This window comes from Dendrobates tinctorius, unplaced genomic scaffold, assembly GCF_039654945.1.
Source record: "Dendrobates tinctorius isolate UK_male_01 unplaced genomic scaffold, ASM3965494v1 ptg000231l, whole genome shotgun sequence".
NCBI lineage: Eukaryota > Metazoa > Chordata > Amphibia > Anura > Dendrobatidae > Dendrobates > Dendrobates tinctorius.
Window position 1 is genome coordinate 1,868,247 of NW_027361898.1, and position 16,754 is coordinate 1,885,000.

Below are 16,754 nucleotides of genomic sequence, written 5' to 3' on the forward strand. Positions count from 1 at the left end.
CATGGGGTATGCATCCATCACTGTTTTCTCATTGAGCTTACGATAGTCTACACAAAACCGTGTAGTCCCATCCTTCTTGGGCACTAACACTATGGGGGATGCCCAGGGACTATCTGACTCTTTAATGACCCCTAAACGCAACATCTCTTGTATCTCTTGTCGCATCCCCTCTCGTACAGACTCAGGGACGCGGAAGGGGTTTTGTCGCAGGGGGGTCTGATCCTGGGTCTCAACCTTGTGTTGTGCCAGGCGAGTGTACCCCGGTCTCTCTGAAAACATCCCCTGTCGCAGCCTCAACAACGCCTCCGCCTGCTGTCTCTCCCGGGGGCCTAGGTCTTCACCCAAGTGTACCTGGTCCCATGTTTTAGACTGAGTCCTTTCCACTAAGACATCCGGCAAGGGAAGTCCGGCTAAATCCTCTGCTTCAGGTGCACAGATGGCCACTACCTCTTCAGGGCGCTCCCGGTAGGGATTCAGCATATTCACGTGGAACATGCGGATAACCCTGGGGTCATTACAATCGGCGACATTATAGGTTGTGTCGACTATTTTCCCCACTACCTGGTAGGGCCCCTGCCATGCAGCTTGAAACTTATTCTGCTTAGTGGGCTCTAACACCAGGACCTTCTGTCCTATTTCCAAGGTGCGCTCTCTGGCCCTCCGATCGTACCATATGCGCTGGCGCCGCTGGGTCGCCTGCATGTTCTCACGTACAGCCTGAGTCAGCTCCTGTAGGGGGTCCCGGAATTCCAGCACATAGGGTACAATAGGTACCCCTTCTATGAGGCCCTCCCCTTCCCAGTGTTCCAGCACTAAGTCTAGGGGTCCCCTTACCCGTCTCCCGTATACCAGCTCGAACGGGGAGAACCCCATGGATTCTTGGGGCACCTCCCGATAGGCAAACAGGAGGTGTGGCAAGAATTTCTCCCAGTCCCTGTAGGTCCTGGTAAAAGTCCCAATGAGCTGTTTTAATGTCCCGTTAAAGCGTTCACACAACCCATTGGTTTGCGGGTGGTACAGGGCGCTTCTAATGGACTTTAAGCCGCACAGCTTCCACAGTTGGTTGGTCACCTCTGCTGTAAATTGGGTACCCTGGTCCGAGATAATCTCCCGGGGAAATCCAACCCGTGAGAAAACCTGGAGCAGGGCGGCCGCCACCGTCTCTGCCAGTATGTTAGGTAACGCAACCGCCTCTGGATACCGTGTGGCATAATCTACCACTGTCAATATATACTTTTTCCCAGACGGACTGGGTTTGGCTAACGGCCCTATCAAATCGACCGCTACTCGGCTAAATGGATCCTCCACAATGGGGAGGGGGCGTAATTTGGCCTTGCATCGATCCCCCCTCTTGCCAATGCGCTGACAACTGTCACAGGTCTGGCAGTACTGACGAACATCATAGATTACCCCTGGCCAAAAGAAGTTTTGTGTCAGACGATGCCTGGTGCGACTGACGCCGAAGTGCCCGGCCAAGGGTATATCATGAGAGATTCGCAGTATCTCCTGCCTATACTTCTTGGGAACTACCAGCTGTTTTATAGTGGGGCTCGTCCCTGTGTGGTGCTGCTCTGTGATCCAGTAGAGGAGTCCCTGCTTCCATACAAACTGTTCCCCTTCTAGTACTCCTCTCCCCTCCTGTGCCTTCCCACGATATCCCTCCAATGAAGGATCCTCAAGTAACTCCCTCTTAAATTAATCTGGGGTGGCCCAAGAAATGTGTCTGGCTATGGGAATACGTGCAGGGCTGGGATGTCTTACCTGGGCCTCCTCTGAGTGTGATTCCGCCTCCGCAGCTCGAGCTTGTCTCCAGGTGGTCACAGGATAGGTCTCAGCCAGAGGGGCCACCGAGAATGCAGACAACATGGGCCCCAAGTCATTTCCCAGCAAGACGTCTGCAGGCAAATCCTCCATCAAGCCGACCTCAACAAGGCCATCCCCGACTCCCCAGTTCAGGTGAATCCTGGCAGTGAGTAGTCGATGTATGGCTCCCCCTGCTACACGGACTGCCACTGTCCGGTCCGTCTTCTCTTGGTCCCGGACGAGATGAGGCTTCACAAGAGTCAAAGTTGCTCCGGAATCTCTTAGTCCCTGCATACGTTTCCCATTAACCCACACGACCTGTCGATGCTATTGTCGATTATCTGCCCGGGCTGCCTGCACGGGGTCTACTTCATGCAGCACTTCCTCCATCTCTTCCACCCCTTGGTTAGTCGTAGCCCCCAATGCCGGGTCAGCTTCGCCTTGGTAGCAGTGTACAGCAGCCCGGCTGAAGGTAGCTGTTCCCGCCTTTGGCCACTGGGTATGCTGAGTCCGGTTGGGGCATTGTCCTTGCAGGTGGCCCAGCTGACAGCAGGTGTGGCATCGCGCCCCAGGGGGACTGTGGTAGGCCAGGTTTCTAGCTGATCCCCCTACAATCTTCGGTGGTTTGGGGCCCTCCAGGTCCATGGGCGGGCCCCTAGTGACCACCTTTGATCTGGAGAACTGCGGCCTCCTGGCATCATGATGTTCATCGGCCAGACGAGTGGCTTCCTCAAGAGTCGTTGGCCGCCTGTCCCGAAGCCATTCCTGTGTCTCGGGGTTTAGTCCATTAAAGAATCGTTCTAACAGGAAGAGCTGGAGGACGTCCTCCTTAGTGGTTGCTTGGCTCCCATGTACCCATTGTAGCAGTGACTGCTGTAATTTACAGGCCCATTCAGCATGGGTATCGGTTATGAGTTTTATAGGTCCGCGGAACTTTTGGCGGTAGGCCTCTGGTGTCAGCGCATACCGGGCCAAGATCACTTCTTTGATCCGCTCATAGTCCATACAGTCCTCATCAGGTACCGTGCGATAGGCGTCCGCTGCCCGGCCTGTCAGCTTGCTGGCCAGAATCTGAACCCGTTCCTCCGGCTTTACTTGATGAAGGGCACACTGCCGCTCAAAGTCCTGTAGAAAGCCATCAATGTCTTCCTCTGCCTCCCCCAACTGTTGGAAGGCATTGTACTGGATCTTTTTGTGGCTTACTGTTGAAGGTACCTGGTCGAAGGCCAGAGCCCCCCCCTGCTCGCTGACTCTCCTCTCTCAGCTCTGCCATCTCCAACTTGGCCAGCTCCACTTTGGTCCGCTCTTCCATTTCCATCTTGGCAAGCTCTATCCTGGTCCGCTCGGCCATTTTTCCTTCAGATCAGTACGCACATCAGCCATCACCTCTCGTATGATCTCTACTGCAGGGTTTGGGCCATAGAACGCCAGTCTGTTCTTTACCTCCCTCTGGAATTCGGTCTCCTCCACGTTCACATTGGGGGGCGCTGCACTGTCGTGTTCCATGATGGCTGCTATCAAATCCGCTTTTGTTTTGTTGCTGGCGATCAACCCTCGGGCTTCCACCAGATCTTTTAATGTAGCCTCTTTAACTTCTGGTAGTTATTTTCCATTCATTCCTTTCCTCCTGTAGAAGGGGTATCAAATCCCGCTGTCTGCCACCAGTGTAACGGGGTCTTCCAAGCTGGGGTACCTCTTTCAGTACCACCCCGTGTTTTCGGAGGTCCACTCTGCTTTGGCTGGAATCTGAATGAATGACGCTGGCTGGAATTCCTCTGAGTGCATGGGCGCATATAAAAGATCACTGCTTCTCTATGTATTTCCAGTCTGACAACACTTTACTCACAGGACACAGAATATATCACACAGATACAGAGGGCCGGCCAATAGACAAGCGTCAGGCCAGACATGCATTACAAAAGCCACAGGTGGCCGGAGCCTGCGGAGGTTTACTGTGGAAATTACAAAGGTGGGGGGAGGGCGGACACTGCTGATACATTAGGGACATGCATCTCACATGGAACCTATTATATATACATATAATTGCACAACATATTCTGGGTGCTGAGTGGTTCTGCAACAACATACATTACTGATCCTGAGTTACATCCTGTATTATACTCCAGAGCTGCACTCACTATTCTGCTGGTGCAGTCACTGTGTACATATATTACATTACTTATCCTGTAGTGATCCTGAGTTACCTGTTGTATAATACCTCAGAGCTGCACTCACTATTCTGCTGGTGCAGTCATTGTGTACATATATTACATTACTTATCCTGTACTGATCCTGAGTTACGTCCTATATTATACCCCAGAGCTGCACTCACTATTCTGCTGGTGCAGTCAATGTGTAAATACATTAGATTACATCCCTCGTACTAATCCTAAGTTACATCCTGTATTATACTCCACTCACTATTCTGCTGGTGGAATCATTGTGTACATACATTACTGATCCCAAGTTACATAAAGTATAGTACATACAGTAGCTGCCATTTGCTACCCAAAGGCTTGCTCACATGAGCGATGATTCTGTCTTCCAAGAGAATTAGATCAATATAGTAATGACAAACGATGATCATAGTTTGAGCCAAGTGTCAGTTTGCTGTGATCAGATTCTCTTGCATAACTATCGTATCACAGGTGCATAGAAGACAGATAACTTAATTTTTCCATCTTCTTCATTGTTTGTCTGTGTCCACTTGGGTTTAACACACATTCAAACTTGAATGGGTGAGTGTGATCCATTTTGTAGAGCCACTCGCACATTGCATGAGAAAACAAATGCAGATCTCATCTGCACTGTCCCATAGTATAACATTGGTTCGAGTGCTATCCTATAATACATCGGATAGCACTCGTCCAAACTATACGCTTGTATGAGCAAGTCGTAATGGCCAGAACAGAAAAGCATCCCCTGGTTGAATCCTGGTGTACTAATGAGAGGGACCCTATACAGAGTCCTCTGCGGAGCATAAAATTGGCTGCAGCCTGGTTGTGCTACAACATGAATCCTTATAGATTGTAAGCAGGGCCTTGTCTATTCTTCTACACAGATTTGCAAAGTGCTGCAGATTATGATGACATGATATAAAGATTATCTTGGAATTGTGTGCTTCAAATTAACAGTAACTTTAGGGGACTGTAATGGGGTCTAACTTTAGGCCCAAGCAGAATTTTTAGTTCATTTCAATGAGACCCAACTCGTAGGAAATAGTAATTTATTTATTTATCAGGAAAACAAGAGAAGATGATGATTAACAAGATGGCTGGAGACAATGGTGGCCATAATGAAAAGTCCAATGTAGGGTGCGAAGTCACAAATAAAAGGCACGACATTTATGGAGGAATGTCTTTTCTTTGGTCTGGGTGTCCGAACTCACAAGACGGAGCGTAAAAAAGAAAAACACGATTGCATTCTTCCAGACATAGCTCCAGTCAAGTACATGCCTGTATGAGATATGGCAGCTATATTTACAACAAGAGAGGAGAATGAGAGGTCAGACCACTTTATCACCTCTATTGTACCAGGGAATAGAAATTTAGACAGTTTGCTGCATTCTCCTTTTCTGCCAGCAAAGGGCAGTATGTTAATGCAGAGGGATGAGAATTTTTGAGGATGAGTAAGGAGGCATGAGGGCTGAGTTAGCCTGGCTGGGCAGGGCTGCATACAACAACTAATATGAGCGGGTTCCTGTAGCCATCTGCTTCAGAGTGAAGTCGACGTCTGCATCTAGCAGCTCTGACCATAATCCAGTCTTAAAGGAAGAACTTGCACCACGATCAGCATGACATGCAACAACACCCAAGGTAAAAGCCAAAGTGTCCTGCCCAGTAATCTCTACCTGGCATGAGGGGCGCAGAGACTCCCTCAGATCCTGGACAGCTGCAGACATGACACTTCTTTTGTTTTTGGCACACAGGTGGGAAAGCCTTTGGCCTCCTGAAAGTGCAGCAGGAGATGAGGTTGGACGAGGTGAACAAGGTGAGCTGGCGGCGGGCACACAGAGTGGCACTGCTATGTATTCTGGACAATTTTCTGTGACTTTCTTTAGAATGACTGTCATAAGAGATTAGAGCTGCTCTCTGGGTACAAGTTTTGATTTTAGACCTCTCATTGGGGTTGGGTCTGAGATTGCTGGCTATTATGAGACTTATAGTTCCACATCAGGTGGGTAGAGTCAGCGACTTCATTTAGTAAGCGTTTGAGATAACAGAGCATGATATGTCGTGATGCGATAAGATATGATCCTGCATGATATGATGTGGTACAGTACAGGTGCTACATGACGAAATATACCACAGAGAATATAAAAACTACGCAGCATGGTGTGACATAGGACCACGTGGTGCGGCATAATATAGACTGATACATGGTTTTATGCAAGAAACAAATATGCCGAGTTCAGCACTGAGTCGTCGCCACCACTGCTGCTCCCGACGTCAGATACTGGACTGCAGCTCTGACATTACGTCGACAGCGCGACATGCTGTCAATGTTGACCGCCAATGTCAGATGTTGGAAGCAGCAGCGACCACTATGTGCTGGACTTGGTGACATGGAGTAAAGAACAGCGCCCAGGGACTGAGATTTATGAAAGGGAGAAAGCCCTGCATCTACTCTGGGAGTTACTGCTGTATTATTGTGACTTGTTTTCTTAATTACATGATCATATTATGGTTGGATATGGGCTTATATGACAGTAAAGTATGGTGTGGCACAGCAAGGTACGATGTGGCATGGTGCCATGCGGTGTAATATCCTATGGTGTGGAGTAGTGTGTGGTATGGATGGACATGGAATACTGTGAAGGATATGGTACAGTGTGATGTATGATGTGGCAATGATCTGTTATATTGTATGATGAATAATAGCAATAGGTTCATAGAAAAGAGGGAGAGAGATTTGGTTTATCTCACAGTCACTGCAGAAACTATCAAGAAGGCAAGATGCTCCGTCATCAATTGGAGTCCCAGTATATGTGGGGTTTACAAACGAGTAAGACTATCAGAATAACATATGTGAGACTGACAGACGAGATCTGCGTATAAGCAGCCGAGTGAACAAAGATTTATGACAGATTGGCCAGTGGTTTAGAGCTCACTGATACCAGTGTGGTCCTGTAATAGGGCAACAAGTCTGTTCCTGACATTTCTTCCTCCTGAATATTCTCCCATCATCTGTGAGTGATATTACTGAGAAGTGGAAGGAACCGCAGCAGCTCAGCCATGAAGTGGAGACCATGTAACATTACAGAGCGGGGGACCGAGTGCTGAGGAGCAAAGGGCAGAAAAGTCACCGTCGCCCTGCTGAACCCAAAACTGCAGTGTCCAGACCTCTTCTGGTATAACATCAGCACAAACACTGCGCCCCCGCTGGCAGCTTCATGACCGAGCAGCTGCATGCAGGTGTACATGACCAAGCACAATGCCAAGTGTCGAAGGAGTGGTGTAAGGATGTTTTCATATTGCATTCTGGCACCCCGTTCGGTGGCCTAGTCAGGGATTACATCCGTACCCCCCATAAAACTGAATTCGGAGATATGTGTCGGTAGAGCCATAGACTATAATGAGGCCGACAGAGCGAACGTGTGCTCTGCCGTGCATCATTTTCTGGCGTATACGCCTCTAGTAATCGTACACACGCAAAAATGATGCACGGCAAAGAACACATTTGCTCTGTTGGCATCATTATAGTCTATGGCCCCATCAGTACATACAGGTGCTTCTCATACAATTAGAATATCATCAAAAAGTTAATTTATTTCATTTCTTCAATACAAAAAGTGAAACTCATATTATATAGTTATTACACAGAGTGATCTATTTAAAGTGATTATTTCTGTTAATGTTGATGATTCTGACTTACAGCCAATGAAAACTCAAAAGTCATTATCTCAGTGAATTAGAATAATTAACAAAAACTCCTGCAAAGGCTTCCTAAGCATTTATAAAGATCCCATAGTCTGTTTCAGTAGGTTCCACAATCATGGAGAAGACTGCTGACTTGACAGATGTCCAGAAGGCTGTCATTGACTCACTCCACAAGGAGGGTAAGTCACAAAAGGTCATTGCTAAAGAAGCTAACTGTTCACAGAGTGCTGTATCCAAGCATATTAATGGAAAGGTAAGGGGATGGAAAAAGTGTGGTAGAAAAAGGTGAAAAGGTGCACAAGCAACCGGGATAACCGCAGCCTTGAACGGATTGTTAAGAAAAGGCCATTCAAAAATCTGGGGGAGATTCACAAGGAGCGGACTGCTGCTGGAGTCATTGCTTCAAGAGCCACCACACACAGATGTATCCAGGACATGGGCTACAAGTGTCGCATTCCTTGTGTCAAGCCACTCATGACCAATAGACAACGCCAGAAGCGTCTTACCTGGGCCAAGGAGAAAAAGAACTGGACTGTTGCTCAGTGGTCCAAGGTGTTGGTTTCAGATGAAAGAAAATTTTGCATTTCATTTGGAAATCAAGGTCCCAGAGTCTGAAGAAAAGTGGAGAGGCCACAATCCAAGCTGCTTGAGGTCTGGTGTGAAGTTTCCACAATCAGTGATGGCTTGAGGAGCCATGTCATCTGCTAGTGTAGGTCCACCAGGAAATTTTAGAGCCATTCATGCTTCTCTCTGGCAACAAGCTTTGTGGAGATGGAAATTTCATTCTCCAGCAGGACTTGGCACCTGCCCACACTGCCAAAAGTACCAATATCTGGTTTAAAAACAGTAAAAACTGTGACCACCCTGTTTCTGAGCTGGGAAATCTATCCTGTCTGGCTTATGCTTTTACTGGTGGTTCAGTCCCTCGGTCCTTGTTCACATTTTAGAGGCAGTACGGTGGCTCAGTGGTTAGCCACTGGGAAGTCCTAGTCCCTGGGTTCGAATCCCACCAAGGACAACATCTGCAAGGAGTTTGTATGTTCTCCCCGTGTTTGTGTGGGTTTCCTCCAGGCACTCCGGTTTCCTCCCACACTCCAAAGACATACTGATAGGGAATTTAGATTGTGAGCCCCATCGGGGACAGTGATGATAATGTGTGCAAACTGTAAAGCGCTGCGGAATATGTTAGCACTATATAAAGATTATTATTATTATTATTTACGTCACTTGACAAGTGGAAAGGTTTTAATACAAGAGTTAGGACTGTCCCACAAGGGTTGCCTTGACGTGGCGGGATGGCTTCTACATTCCTTTGATCAAAATTGTGTTTACTAAATACCCTTATTATTACCTTCATGCATTTTTTGCAGTTTATTATTTTTTTATTTTAGGATATTTGTGTTTTGTTTTTGGTTTTCTCTGGTCTGAAAACAGCAGTATCACTGTGCTTGATTGACCAGCAAACTCGCCTGACCTTAACCCCATAGAGAATCTGTGGGGTTTTGTCAAGAGGAAGGTGAGAGACACCAGACCCAACAATGCAGGCGAGCTGAAGGCTGCAATCAAAGCAACCTGGGCTTCCATAACACCTCAGCAGTGCCACAGGCTGATCACCTCTATGCCACACCACATTGATGCAGTAATTGATGGAAAAGTAGCCCCTACCAAGTATTGAGTGCATTTACTGATAATACATTACAGTAGGCCAATGTTTCAGATTTTAAAATCATTTTTCAAGCTGGTGTTATAAAGTATTCTAATTTACTGAGATACTGACTTTTGGGTTTTCATTGGCTTTAAGCCATAATCATCAACACTAACAGAAATAAACACTTGAAATAGATCACTCTATATGTAAAGACTCTATATAATATACGAATTGCACTTTTTGTATTGATGAACTGAAATAAATTAACTTTTTGAAGACATTCTAATTTTGTGCGAAGCACCTGTATGTCCAAATCCCGTTTTGCAGGGGGTTCAGGCTTAAACCCTAATGGGGCCACCAAACGGGTTTCGGAATGCAATGTTAAAGTACTCTAAAGCCGCCAATACTGGGCTCTCAAGGAGACGTGTTCTGTGCAGTGATGAATCGCACTTCTCTATCTGCCATCTGATGAATGAGTCTGGGTTTGGTGAATGCCAGGAGACCGTTAACCGCCTGACTGCATTGTGCCCACTGTACAGTTTGGTGGAGAAAGATAATGCTATGGCCCTGTTATCAGGGGTCGGCTTCGGCCCCTTAGTTCCAGTGAAAATGAAGTTTTATTCTTCAGCATAAGACATTGTGGACAATTGTAGCTTCAGACTTGTGGGAACAGTTTGGGAAGGCCCTTTTCTGTTCCCCATGACTGTGCCCAGCGCACAAGGTCCATACAGCCATGGGGGGGGGGGACATGAGCGGCCACACAGAGCCTGGACCTCAGCCCATCCAAGAAAGGAGACTGTGAGCCTGGCCTCCCCCTCCATCAGGGTCTGACCTCTCAAATGCTCTTCTGGATGAAGGGTAAATATTCCCACAGACCTCTCCAAATTTTGCAGAAATCCTTCCCAGAAGCTGTTATACCTGCAGAGGAGTGACTCCATACTAATGTCTATGGCTGCAGATAGTGGACAGATAAGTTCCTGGAGGATGATGAGGGGGCAAATACTTTTCTCCATATAGCAGATGTGTAAGATGTGATACAGCAGAGCACAGTATGATGAACCCTTGGCCTATAGGAGAAAGTCTGTAGCAGTAACATTTCTCCTGCAGCATTAACTCTAATGTCCTTTTTATACTTGTCCCGATTTTATCTCTGAACTGTGCCAAAGATTACACCCACACGAAAAAAAAAAAAAAAGCGGCCAATGCAATTACCGTACTAGAAGCTAATGGGCCACAATACAAAATCTCAAACAGGACCCGATGGATCTTTATTGGTAGTGGTCTCATATGAGCTAAGGGAACTCTTTGTGCCCCTTAAGCTTTAGGGCCCCAATAACAGATCCCTGCACCTGGCTTATCTGGCACGGGAGGGGGATGGTCTACACTGGATCACAAGTGTAACAACCCCTCAGTTGAGCGAACAGGACAAGATCAAGAAGGAAATACGAACATGTCAATTCGCTGTCAGCTAGCAGAGATTTTGAGAATGATGGGACATTGAAAGACAAAGTACACAAGAAAGTTTCAGTTTTCTTAGAGCTGGCTCACACTGGTAAGTAGCCAGTGTATAGCTGGGAAGAGTGCTGTACGATTTTTCATCGGATAGCACTCGCTCTAATGTTATACAATGAATCAGTGCAGACAAACTTTATTTTCTCATGTTGAGTTGGCATGAAAAAGAAGGAAAGATAAATCGCTGCATGCTTCGATAGGCAGCATATATCGGACAAAGCATACCCATAAGAGTCTATGAGTACGTGCAAAAACATTAGACTGAATTCAGATGTCATCCGAGTGCAGTCCAATAAATGCCGACTCACAGAATGGAGAAGAGGAGAGATTAAGTTCTCCATCTTCTCCGCACCTGTGATCCGATTCTCGCATGTGAGAGAATCGCATCACAGTAAAATAACTCGCGACTCACGTCAAGGGTCATTTGCATATAGCATCCGATTCTCTTGCATCAGAGAATCATCAGATGCTACACACCAGGGTGAGCAAGCCCTTATACTGTGGACCAACCTGTCATGTCAGGAATGAATGTCATCTATAGTCGGCAACCTACGTGATAATTCATCTATACATTACAGCGGAGCGGCATTGAAGGAGTTAAGCAGGAAGAACGCCACATTCCTGGAGGATAAGGAGTGCTCTGCTCAAGGTCACAACCAAAGAGTATCTGACAATCAGATATCATATCTAAGAGTTCCCTGACCGGAGGAAGGTCATGGGGTATCAGAGGAGGGAGTAGCTGGTGGCAGGTGGAGCCCACTTGATAAGACCACTCCATCTTTCGTATCATTCCAGTGCCATCAGCACCAAACTGCGCCGGGTGTCATGGCTGATCTCACCAAACTGCGGCAACAGCGGTCATCAAGTCCAATGCGTGTTCACATGGCAGTAGCTGCGGCAAGGCATAAATTAACCCCTTCATGACTGGGTAATTTTTTTTTTTTTGCACTTTTTGGCTTTTAAAAAATTATATTAATTTATTAACTTTTTGTTATTTTTTCTGTTGATGGAGCGGTGTGAGGGCTCATGTTGTTTTTAATCCTCTTTTTGGACTCCAGACTGAAATATTGTAACAAATTCTAAACAGGAGAGAGGCTGCAGTTGAAGATTGTCCAGATTAGATACAATTTACCAAATCCTCAGCTGTGATAAGTATTCTGCCTGTCCAGGTTTTCATCTTCTGTAATGCAAAGGAGAATGTTTCCGTTCACTGACAGCAGACAGCGATCATGAACACAGCGATAAATTGACCTCAATAACTATTTAAAACTTTACCAATTTAATCTCCGACACATCAGAATTATTCTATAATCTCTGATTAATCAGACCAGGTACCTGTGGCTTTGATTACTCATCTAGTTGCCACCTCCCTGGCCTGTTGACTACCTCACTGAATGTCATTCGTGTACGGCAGCCATACTGGTTGTCACCCAGCTTCACTGCAAAACTGATAAAATGAAGCTTCTCCATGCCTTCAGTGTCAGTCTGCAGATGTAGCTCCACTCATCCTGATCCCCCTGGATCATGAATGAAATCCTAAAAGTACATTAAAGACTGACACCTAGAGTGGTGTAGGGAGGAGGGCCTCCGCAGAATATCCGGGCCGGAACCAAAGGGACCGCCATCTAGGTTCCTAAGGGAACTGTACCCGGGGAACGGAGGAGGAGAGTGGACTGCTGGGAGTGACAGGACAGCAAGGGGAGGGGCGAGTATAAAAGGGACAGGGAGCGCGCAGGGGAGTCAGTTGGCGGAATGGCAAACACGAAGCAAGAGACTGTGGGAGTTTGAGAGGGCCAGAGTGACAGACGGTGACCAGAGAGGAGACCAGCGGCAGAGGGGAGATTTACAGTGGCCTGCAGAGAGGAAGCGCCGAACTTACCGACAAGAGACTGCCGCTTCACTCCAATCCGGGGTCCCGACCTGCCCGCGGTCGTCCGCAGCCGTTGCCGCTGTGCTCCAGCCCGTTGCGGCCTGTCCGCCACCTCTCGCGGCCGCTGCCGCTTCACTCCAGCCCGTGGCTGTGGCCTGCCCGCTGCCGCCCCGCTTCAGCCGGCGGCTGCGGCCTGTTTATTATCGCCCGCAGCTGTCATCACCCCGTTGCAGTCGGCTGTTGGGGCCTACTCTTGCCTACGGAGAAACTCTTTGCCCAGGCCCAGGCCGTGCACGTGGCCTGCCAACCGCCACTCCTGGTAACTGCAACATAACCCTGCTTGGGGACTGGAGTCTGATTGAACTCGCTAACTAGCGGAACCCCGCAGATTCTACAGGGGGTTACCTCATCAAAGGACTCCCTCGGGGCATGTTGTCCCACAACTCCTCCTGGGAGCTGGGGCGCCCGAAGACTACGACAGATCTTCAGCAGCTGGGCCCAGCGGCTGCGACGCCAAAGCAGCTTCATCAGAGACGCCGAGGGACGTCAGGACGGATAAGCGACACTATAGGAAATAAAGACCCGTAGTCGGCCATATCGTGGCCCTATAGTAACCAGCCTTTGAAGGGTTAGTCGTGTTCTCTTTAAAAGTGTTTGTTTGTGCTGAGTCCCTGCGAGGACAATAGCTGTTACTTTGTTTTGGTTGCTTAGTATAGCCCTAGCGGCTTAAATTTATAAAAGTTTCTCTCCAAAGTACAACTCAGTCTCGCGTCTCGTCACTGCATCCTGCGTACCTGCTATTTCCTACAGTGGTAATGGAGAAGCAGTGTTGGGGATATGATCTAGTAGATTTATAGGCCCGAGTGATGGCCAACCAGTATAGAAGACCGATATAACTCTGCAACGAGGAATATTAGAAGCCTTACGCCAGTAGCGACTCATGATGAGAAGTTGCCGTCCTACGCTCTACTCACTAATTATAGATTATTACCACAGCTAATTAGAGCAGGAATCGTTAAAAGTTAGAAAACGCAGCGCATTGACCACACCATCCCCACGACTTTAATAATAGAGACCCTCCCATCCGGGGCGACAGTCACACTGCGAGATCCCATGCAAATCCCTTAATTAGATGTGATAGATTCCAGATCCTACCAATTAGAAACTGTTCCGGATTATTAGATGTTCTGTATTATCGGATGCACATACAAAGTGGGAAGAATCAATAGCTAGTCAGGATTTCTAAACGGCCAGGTGACCCTGTGAGGACTGTTCTGGCGGCCATATTGGTTGTCAACCAATGATTGTTGCTGAATGGTGCCATTTCCGGTGTGTCATACCGACACCCGTATACAGTGGGCATGGAGGGGCAGACGTCTGATCACCTTTATTTGGTGTCCACCATTTTGCCAAATGTGGTAGGAGCATTAATTACTACGCACGCGGTAACAACTCTGACAGATGGTGGACACCGATGCTGTAAGCACTTCTCTCAGGAAGGGATGACTCTAAGGTTTCTGTGAGGCTGGAATATTTGGGATTCCTGGTGGAGAAAGGAGCCCCAATCCCAGGAGGGAACAAGCTCCAGGCTCCTTATATGGAAAATGGCAGCTTCCCGGGTAGCGGAGTGAGGGACTGTGGGCCTCGGGGTGAAAACTAGACCAACTAATCAGATCACTTCTTTCATTACTAAATTACCAGGGAAAAATGAGAGCTAGAATCTAATTGGCTGCTAGGGCTCTCTGGTCCCATGTGACCAGTGCAAATAGGTAATAGCCCATAACAACCATTCAGATCTCTCCTATTTTTTCACCTGTAACTGCGCGTTTCTGATTGACGGTCCATATCAGCCAGTCACCATAACAAGAACTGGTGAGGTGAGGTTTTCCTTACCAATCAGATCACCTTGTGCATTTTCTAACCTGCACTGAAACAATGTAATCTTAGATCTGATTGGTTGTCATCTATGTTTCTCTCCCTTACTCACATAACAACCAATAAGATAGATGACATTGTTTCAGTGCAGGTTAGAAAGTGTAAGAATTGATTTGTTTGGTTGGTAAGCAAAATCTCACCAGTCCTTGATTGCTTTAGGTGACTGTTCATATCAACCAATCAGAACCCAGCACAAATGCAGGTGAGAAAATATAAGGAGAGCTCCGATTGGTTGCTATGGGCTACTGCTTATTTGGACTGTTTACATATGTGAGCACAGGGCCCTAGCAGCCAATCAAATTCTAGCTCATTTTTCCATGGTAAATAAGATAATGAAATAAGTGATTTGATTGGTTGTCATGTATGTTTCTCTACCAGCGAGGAATGCTGCCTATAGCAACCAATCACATCGCTTCTTCCATTTTCCAACCTACTCTGAAACAATGAAACCTGCAATGTGACTGGTTTCCCGGGGAAACTCCTGTAGTCATGTGATCATAAAATGGGGTCAAAGGCATTTGAAATTTTAGCAAAACATAGCAATATATTTAGCTGTAGAACTGCGCCATGTCTCTGGTGTTTGTCTATGAAGGGTGTCACATCTGAGCCTATAAGGGGTGACCCTAACAGTAAAGCGCAGTTATCCTCTTTGCCGCCATATGTAATCAGTGAGGGTTCAGGCCGTGCCAGTCCTCCCCTGAAAAGTCCATTCTTTTTATACCATTTGTGGATTTGAAAGGTTTTTATATTTAGACATTGAGGAAACACAAAAATCTCGGGAAACGTGCAAATATGTGATAATGGTGAGCAGGTAAAGACATTCGCCATGATGTCACCCTCAGATGGTCAGCACAAATCCTAAATGACATGTAAATCGGCGTGTCACCCTTACCTGGTCCTACTGTTCTGCCTGTCAGTCTTCACTGCGGTTCTGTAATTCTGTTTATGAAGCAGGAGGCACAGGATGAGCAGAGTGACTCTCCCTCCCCACGGATCTTCACCACTTGTGATGAATGATTGGTGCCTCGGTCACATCCCTTGGACTGGGGTAGGGGGCAGGGATTTATATTGGGAAGTTTTGGCACGGCGGCTCTGAGGACATCCGAGCGTTCCCACAGTCTGGCCGCAGACCCCCGCCAGCAAGTGCCGCCATGTAAGAATAGGGAGTGTGAATAGCTGGGGGACACAATGATGCGACCCCAAGAGCGCCTTGCCTCAGTACAGGCCAAGAGATGGGATCTTCTGCCTTCGCACTTAACCCCTTCACGCCACGCTGATATCGGTCATACACGTGGCAATTTTTTTTTTTCACTGATAATCAGTCGAAAAATAATAATTCTTCATCTGTTCAGAAATCTGCTTGTCTGGTAATATAGCTGCCGATACGTCACCCAGCTTTCCCAGGATCAGATATAGCAAATAAATGACCAAGCTGGATAAATTACAGCTTGATTGTAAAATAGACCCCGGGATTCATACCTCTGGGATGTTGTTTGGAGGACATTTCCCTTTCTGTACGTCATCTGTCCATTGATAATCTCTCACTTCCCCGTCACCTGGATTTCAGGGGTTTTTTGTTTTGTTTTTTTCCTGCTGATTAAAGGGAAGTTATAAAAGGATCTTGCATCAAAGAGAAGGCAGCAGAGCAAATATTGTCATCTCGGCACACAAGAGCTTAATGAATCACTACAACCCCCAGCATAAAGCAGCAGGATTGCATGCTGCTAGTAAAAGGGAAAATGGACTCTGTTTTGTAATGAAGGACTCATCATAGACTTATTCTTGATGATTATAGCAACGTATCTTATTTTTCTGGGTGACTCTTCCTTCCATTTTTTTACAGCATTCTGAAATGTAATAGTGCATAGAAGAAGGTGCTGTTGCATTGGTTTCAGTGATAAAAAATAGTAATCACTGACCAAATGGTGAAAAATGGTCCTGCAAGTGACAGAATATTTTCTACAGGTGTGCAGTCCATAACAAAGCTGTTAGGAAAACGCAAGCTGCTTCACATTCTTACTGAAAATGCCTTTTTTTTTTACATTTAGGAATTCCTTGCAGATGAAAAGTACATGGAAGAAGACGATATTGAGGAAAAACTGTCCTT

General features: G+C 46.9%; 1 protein-coding gene across 1 annotated transcript in view; it reads left to right on the forward strand.

Moving 5' to 3' along the window:
• The first annotated feature begins 5,465 nt into the window (after nucleotides 1-5,465).
• The window catches only part of AIF1L (allograft inflammatory factor 1 like), an 83,509-nt gene continuing 72,220 nt past the window's right edge, over nucleotides 5,466-16,754 (forward strand). Inside the window, exons 1-3 of the mRNA XM_073555937.1 lie at nucleotides 5,466-5,618; nucleotides 5,732-5,793; nucleotides 16,696-16,754. The exon at nucleotides 16,696-16,754 is cut by the window's right edge and continues 8 nt beyond it. Coding sequence (XP_073412038.1) covers nucleotides 5,597-5,618; nucleotides 5,732-5,793; nucleotides 16,696-16,754 — 143 coding nt within the window. The 5' untranslated portion in view covers nucleotides 5,466-5,596. The remainder of the gene's footprint in view (nucleotides 5,619-5,731; nucleotides 5,794-16,695) is intronic.